This window comes from Ranitomeya variabilis, chromosome 2 (assembly GCF_051348905.1).
Source record: "Ranitomeya variabilis isolate aRanVar5 chromosome 2, aRanVar5.hap1, whole genome shotgun sequence".
Classification (NCBI taxonomy): Eukaryota; Metazoa; Chordata; class Amphibia; order Anura; family Dendrobatidae; genus Ranitomeya; species Ranitomeya variabilis.
Window position 1 is genome coordinate 206,563,847 of NC_135233.1, and position 7,378 is coordinate 206,571,224.

The 7,378-nt window shown below is 41.7% G+C and overlaps 1 protein-coding gene across 3 annotated transcripts; it reads right to left on the reverse strand.

The window, feature by feature from the left end:
- Nucleotides 1-1,169: 1,169 nt before the first annotated feature.
- Nucleotides 1,170-6,764, reverse strand: LOC143809240 (uncharacterized). 3 transcript variants are annotated; one of them, XM_077292359.1, is made up of 8 exons: nucleotides 6,039-6,764; nucleotides 4,082-4,452; nucleotides 3,656-3,906; nucleotides 3,436-3,498; nucleotides 3,174-3,312; nucleotides 2,821-3,012; nucleotides 2,549-2,677; nucleotides 1,170-2,398 (listed from the first exon to the last, which is right to left on the reverse strand). In XM_077292359.1, the coding sequence occupies exons 1-8, from the start codon at nucleotides 6,688-6,690 to the stop codon at nucleotides 2,387-2,389; spliced, it is 1,809 nt and encodes a 602-aa protein (XP_077148474.1). In that variant the 5' UTR covers nucleotides 6,691-6,764; the 3' UTR covers nucleotides 1,170-2,386. The 3 variants fall into 3 exon arrangements, with proteins under 3 accessions (XP_077148474.1, XP_077148473.1, XP_077148472.1); XM_077292358.1 differs by having other exon boundaries at nucleotides 1,170-2,395; nucleotides 4,082-4,455; XM_077292357.1 differs by having other exon boundaries at nucleotides 4,082-4,455.
- Between the last annotated feature and the right edge of the window lie 614 nt (nucleotides 6,765-7,378).

The window sequence follows — 7,378 nt, forward strand, 5'->3', positions numbered from 1 at the left end:
GGCGGGTAAGGAAAGGGTGCATCAAACACCCGAAAACCCCGCCCCTAGGTCTAAAGATTGTTCCCTCCAAATTCAGGTGACAGTGTCCCTTTAATTTCATTTGGGAAAACAAACGCCCCCACATTAATGCTAACACACTTGCGTTACATAGGTCCAATGGAGGCATGGGTGCCCCAGATATTTTTAAATACTATAGAGCTGCTACGCTCACTAGAGTAGTGGATTGGATCAGAAAACCCCCAGAAAAATTATAATTATCTATGGAGGAGCACTTGGCTCCCGCCCCCTGAGATCTCTGGTCTTATCGTATGATTACATTAATTTAAATCAACTAATCACGAATCACGAATGAGATTACGTTAGCTATCCCTAAAATATGGAGGTCTGAATTTCTCAGAGCAACTCCTCCTTTATCATCAGTTTTAACATTACAAGACATCACAGATCCTTTTCCTTCCAAATTGCTTAAAGATCTTGCCAGCTCCTCCGGGCAGTTGACTTACTTGCCAATACCAATAGACAATGTGTTCCTGGATGGTTCCTTGCTGACTCTCTCGGAGCTTCAAGCACTAAAACCACAGCTTAACATCTCCTTTCTCCACTACAACAGAGTGAAGGATTATTGCCACAAGTACAAAGGCCAATTTTATTTGCTTCGTCCAATCACACATTTTGAACAACTTTGTGCGCAGCAAAGTCAGCCAAAAAAAGTTTTATCTAAAATGTATAATTATTTAGCTCTGGAAAAAGCTTGTACAAAGAGGGCATGTATAGGTCTGAGGGAAAGGGATCTTAGTATCCATTTCACTGAAGAACAGATAGCTTCTATCTACAACAGATCCCATGGTCCTTCCCAATGTGTAAAAATGCAAGAAAATTCATTACTGTAATGAGCGGTACCACGTGACCGCTCAACACAGGAAGAGCTGCCAGCGCCTGGAGACCATCGGAGATACAGGGACCGCACCAGGAGCAGGTGAGTATGTGACAGCCGCTGCTCCCCCTCTCCCACCGACCCCCCTGGGACAATGACTCAAGTATAAGCCGAGAGGGGCACTTTCAGCCTAAAAAAATGGGCTGAAAATCTCGGCTTATACTCAAGTATATATGGTACTAAAATACCAAAAAGCAGGTCTGTATATGAGAAGAATCTAACCAACAGCAACATAGATGTTTTATATATTTATTTATGCATAAAAGTTGCTACTATTATGCAAATATGAAAAAGAAAGTGTGTAGATACAGTGACTTTCTGTAGAAAGGAGCAGATGATGATGATTCCGCTCCTCGGGCCTTGGTTTGCACTTGTGCCGTTTTTGGACATCCAGGTCTGGATCACACATGACAGAGAGCAGGAATGTGTGACATGTGATCAGTGTAGTTGGAGTTTTCCTGGATTCCAACAGCATTGCGATCAACCATATGGCCTTCTGTCTGGCCATGGGCAGGAAGGTAAAGGAGCAGCCGCTTCCTTCTGTCTGTCCATGGCCGAGTAGGTGAAGGATCAGCCGCTTCCTTCTGTCTGTCCATGGCCGAGTAGTTGAAGGAGCAGCCGCTTCCTTCTGTCTGTACATAGCCATGTAGGAGAAGGAGCAGCCGCTTCCTTCTGTATGTACATGGCCACGTAGGAGAAGGAGCATCTGCTTCCTTCTTTTTGTTTATATCCAGTGGATGAAGGAGCATCCGCTTCCTTCTTTCTGTCCATATCCGGTGGGTGAAGGAGCATCCGCTGCCTTCTTTGTATCCATATCCGTTAGGTGAAGGAGCAGCCGCTACCTTCTGTCTGTCCATATCCGGTAGGTGAAGGTGCATCCGCTGCCTTCTTTGTATCCATATCCGGTAGGGGAAGGAGCAGCCGCTACCTTCTGTCTGTCCATATACGGTAGGTGAAGGAGCAGCCGCTTCCTTCTTTCTGTCCATACCGGGTAGGTGAAGGAGCATCCGCTGCCTTCTTTCTGTCCATATCCGGTAGGTGAAGGAGCAGCCACTACCTTCTGTCTGTCCGTATCCGGTAGTCTTTTCCTTACCACCACATTGTAGATGAGTCATCCGGATGGTGACATAGCAAGTATGGCTGAAAGAAGTCCTTCAATTTCAGCCTTTAATTACTTGCCATGTTGATCCAGAGGAAGGCAAAAAATAACCCTGAGGACTCGATGTTGGATTATCCTCATCAAGGGAAAAAAATTCCTTCCTGACCCCAAATATGGCGATCGGAATAAATCCCTGGATGTTTGGTGCTCAAATCTACGTGCAAGTTATGTGGTGGACGCTCGGTAGGTTTGTCATAGTCCGGTAAATGAGAAAGTCCAGTTTAGAAGTCACGTCCGATTAATGTAAATCTTCATTCCTGGATGTTACTGGAAAGGGGCTGATTGTTATCAGCCTAATAATCCTGCTGTAAGAAGAGAAATATACAGGTCTGAGAATCAGCTCCTCACATTCGGCATATACAGTGTACTGGGCGATATAACAATAAGGGGTATAGTGGGTAAGTGTGTTACTGGGTAGTGACAACATTCTGGATGTCTGTATGTGTTGTACTTACATAGTAATATGGGAATGGTGGCTCGGATCTGCCGCACTCCACATCGCTCCAGTCTATGGAGTGGAAGAACGGGTGGGACCTGATGGATGATTTTATGGCCAATCGGGCAGATGGAGTTTTGCAGAGAAGCTAAAAAATGAAGGAAACCATTAGTCATTAGATTATATATTATTACTTTTAAGTTATTACACAATGTCTATGGACTGTCCACATCTTATCTTCTATCTCTTCTTGTAATCCCTCATCATCCTTATCCATCTGATCTTACTCACCCCTTTTATGATAGTCATGGTATTGTTGCACATCTCTGGTGGAAAATAAACTATTTTGTCATTCAGAGACTGGTGGTATTCTTCCAGTGAGCCTTTGCTGTAAAATGGCCAGGCCCCTACACTTATCAGATATAGGATGACTCCAAAGGAAAAGGAGTCTGCCAGATGGTTGTATCCTTCACCGTTCATTATCTGTGGGAACATGAGATTGGAGAGAAGCTGAATATACCGGGAAGGGGAATTACACACAGAGACTACGAGGGCCGGTCTGTGATTAGATGTGAGCAGGATACATTGGGATCAGATTATCCCTCGATCTTACTATCGGAAGCAATCACAGAGATGTTCCTTACCTCGGGCGCGGTGTAACCCAAAGTGCCAACCATGCCCTTCACTAGATAATCCTCAGGCACATTCACGGCTGATAAGCCAAAGTCGGAGATTTTGATGTGTCCGGTGTCTTGGATGAGGATGTTCCCGGGCTTCAGGTCACTGCAGGGAGAAGGAGCAGACACTGATTGTGAGGATAGTTCATGAAAAGACCTTTCTACAATAGATATGTAAGGAGACAACGGAGAGTCACAGGTGACAGATTTATGGAGGTGAAATAATTACCCATGTATGACGAGGCGTTCATGCAGGAATTGGATTCCGCACACCATCTCTGCCGCAAAGAGTCTGTGGAGGAGAATGTAAAGGGTGGATTAGTGGTTACATACACAATCATACAGAGAACATGAGGAGATCACATTATTTTCTTCTGTGTCATTGTCCATTGCTCTAGGACTGGAATGTGCGGGCAGCGGATTATTAAGATTCAGTATAAGACATGTACCTTATTGTTTTTGGGTTGAACAGTATCGAATCGTTCATGTGGTGAAGCAGGTCTCCTCCGGCCATATAGTCCATGGCTATTGCATACTCCGTTGGTGTCTCCATAAACCCCCGCATGGACATTAGGTAGGGGCACCCGGCAGCCATTCTCAGGACTTCTAGCTCTATATAGATGATGTCCTCACAAGAACTCTTGTCCATGAACTTAATGGCCAGCAGTCCTTCATTGACCGGATCTGATGCCAAGCTGACCTGGAGAAAAATCACAAGAGATCAGACCAAACTCCCATCTATTACTGTGTAATATGTCACTAGTTTATCCCAAGTATCATTACGTATGAACATCCTGTAATTAATAAGTACATCCCTCCTGTGTATCTGTGCAGGACACATTAAGGTACATGGACAAATATGAATTGACACTTACATTTCCATAGCTTCCTTTTCCAAGATCTTCCAAGAACTCGAGACTGTAAAGGTCCATAGGTTGGTCTGTGTGGACCAGTTGTCTTTGTGGAGAAATCTGTACACTGGCATAACCAAGGCCTTGTGCCGGCTTCCAGAACTTGACACTGTCAAGGTCCATAGGTTCTTCTGTGTCGGCCAGTTCTCTTTGTGGAGAAATCTGTACTCTGGCATCACTAAGGCCTTGTGCCGGCTTCCAGAACTTGACACTGTCTAGGTCCATAGGTTCGTCTGTGTCGGCCAGTTCTCTTTGTGGAGAAATCTGTACACTGGCATCACCAAGGCCTTGTGCCGGCATGTCTGATGTGTCGTGGGGTGTCTTAACCATTCCATCTGCTGAGATGATGCAAAATTATTAATTCCTTAGTGAACACATAATGGAAATATTTTTCATGTTGTGCAGCAAATGTATGGAGTGGGCTCAGGAGCTGAGTATGCACCATCCCAGGCATATGCCTGCTGTATTACACAGCTGCTTCCTGCCTATAACTGCAGCGACCAGAGCGTTCTCTGATTACTGCTGTTTAACCATTTCAACAATGGTATTTAAACTAAGTGACTTCCTATTTGTGTCCACACAATTGCTGGACTTAACTGCAGGGGATCAATTGTTGGAAATGACTACCTGGGCCTGCTGAAAGCCCCTGTCTTTTATATTCCTCCTTCTGTTAAGACCAGTCTGGCTTCATTTCATATGAGAACGTTAATTTAGCTATATACAGTTCTATCACAGTATATAGTACAGCGATCAGAAAATCACAGGTTCAAGTCCCTTAAGGAGACTAAAGAAAAAAAAGTAACTGAAAAAATTGTTACAGAAGAAAACAGAAAATAAATTGAAAAAAAAATAACTTTCCCATTATTAATAATTAATAATAATAATAACAATTTTCATATCTAGTATCACCACATCCATAATGGTCCGATACACAAAAATATAATATTTTTTATTATAAATCAAACAGTAAACACTGAAATGAGAAAAAAAATTGAAAATTGATTTTTTGAGAGCGCTGTATCCAACTAAACAATTGCAATGAAAAGATATCAGAATGTCCGGTCTACCCAGGAAAGGTGATATCAGAATGTCCGGTCTACCCAGGAAAGGTATCATTAAGAGTTACAACTCGACATGCAAAGAAAAAAGAAACCAAGTCCTCACACAGCTCCATCCAGCTATCAAAATCAAAGAGATCCAATGTCGCACAATACGGGGACACAAACCATTTTTTTTTAAATTCCCAATTTTCTTTCACCAACAAGTAAATGGAAAACCCTTATGCATGTTCATTATTACCATAGTTGTAGCTGACATGGAGAGACATTTTGTGAGGTCGTTTTTACCACTCAATCAACACAGCGAAAATAAAAATGGAAGAATCACTTTTTTTTCCCACATTTTTACCACACTTTGAATCTTTTTACCTATTTTCCAAAATATTGAAAGGTAAAATAAATAGTGTTCAAAACTACAAAACTACAGCTCTGTCCACTAAATAAACAAGTCCACATACGGCTACATTGGCAGAAAAAATAAAAATACATAGTTATGGGTTTTATAAGGAGTAACGAAAAAAGTGGACGGTTACCAGGTCAAGAAGGGGTTAACAAATATAGCTCCAGAGCATGTAATACAGTTTTAAACAGAATTATGTAAATGAGCAGGAAATGTCTAAGATTTTGACTCTCATTTATCAAAACTTTCTATTATAATATGTCCCTGTTGCCCATAGCAACGAATCACAGCACAGATTCCATTTCTTAACATTCCATGGAACAATGAAAGCCGCATCGTGATTGGTTGCTATGGACAACAAGGACAGTTTTTCTGCCCTTTTGATAACTGAGGCCAGTACATAATATTCGGAGTATAATCCCCCTCACCCCAGCCTTATTATACGGAGCAGTTTCCGTCTTACCTGGTTCCTCTTTATCCAGTGAGGTGTTTGGTGGAGAATCACTCAGCTGTTTGGTCTGTGGGATGGAGATGTTCTCAGCTGATGTCCCGGACCTCCGTAATGCACCATTCCCATTTATTATGGGTTTGGCATAGATGAGGCGTCTCCTACATTGGACAACCCAGTCTCTGCTGTTCCTGATCCTCTTCTGGGCTGCCGCTCTTTGTAGGTTCGGTGTCTCCAGACTTTCAGATCTGGAGATTGTGACATGTCTCGGTGTTTCTTGGAGAACCTCTTCCAGCTCTAACTCTGCGCCGATGTTTCTCCGCTTATTGAGGATGGCATCTTTGTTCTTCCTCCGTATTTCAGGGACCAGATCTCCGATTTTTTTCAAGGAGATAAGAATGGCCCTCTGAAGATCAGCGTAGGCTGCAGAGTGAGACTCCATGAGGTTCTCCATATTCATTTTCTTTGTAAGGATCTCATATCTATTGGTCTTTCTCATTTTTTCCAGATTTTGACGTTTGGACGCCATTTCTGAGGCGTCAGTGTCCATGTCCGGTAGTATAGTGTCTTTTCGCCCTAAAGCGAACAATGGTACCTGCTCTTCATTGATTCCTCTCCTCTCTCTCAGAACCCGATCTCTTTGGGCTCTTCTTCTCTCTTTCTCCATTTTATAAACAATTTTTGCTTCGTTTGTCACGAAAAACAAAAGGGGCTACCTCACCCTTGGGAGTCTGTAAGGCAGTGATTCCCTTAGGCTGTAACACTGGAATATAGAATGTGATGATGTCATCACATCACTTGTGACATCGGTCTTATTATGATGTCACCGTGCGAGAGATGATAGAGATAGATAGATAGATAGATAGATAATATATACATAAAAGATATATAGATAATAGATAGCTAGATAGATAGATAAAGATAGCTAGATAATAGATAGATAATAGATAGATGATAGATAATAGATAGATAATAGATAGATAATAGATGGATAATAGACAGATAGATGACAGACAGATAGATAATAGATAGATAATAGATATATAGATAGATAATAGATAATAGATATATACATAGATAGACACCCTGTGTGCACAATTTGTATTTTTGATTATTTATTTTATTATTGAACAACTACTGTGTTGCTGTTTGATTCAAAATGTTAATAAATCTGAAACCTGAATATATAGAAAAATAAAAATGAGGTTTTGTCTTTCTTAGGAGAATATCTCTGGGCGCAGAATTACTGGGCAACTATTATTGTGCAGAATTATTATGCAACTAAATGAAAAACATAAATTTTCCCATCTCAGTTGTTTATTTTCCTCTGTTACAGTGAGAATAATAATCAAGCA

Bases quoted from the DNA above. Each gene is read 5' to 3' on its own strand.
- LOC143809240 (XM_077292357.1), bottom strand. From the start codon at position 6,690: ATGGAGAAAGAGAGAAGAAGAGCCCAAAGAGATCGGGTTCTGAGAGAG. The intron at 3,907-4,081 runs GTAAGTGTCAAT...ATTTTTCTCCAG, and splicing joins GAAAAGGAAGCTATGGAAAT to GTCAGCTTGGCATCAGATCC. The intron at 2,678-2,820 runs GTGAGTAAGATC...TTCATTTTTTAG, and splicing joins CCATGACTATCATAAAAGGG to CTTCTCTGCAAAACTCCATC.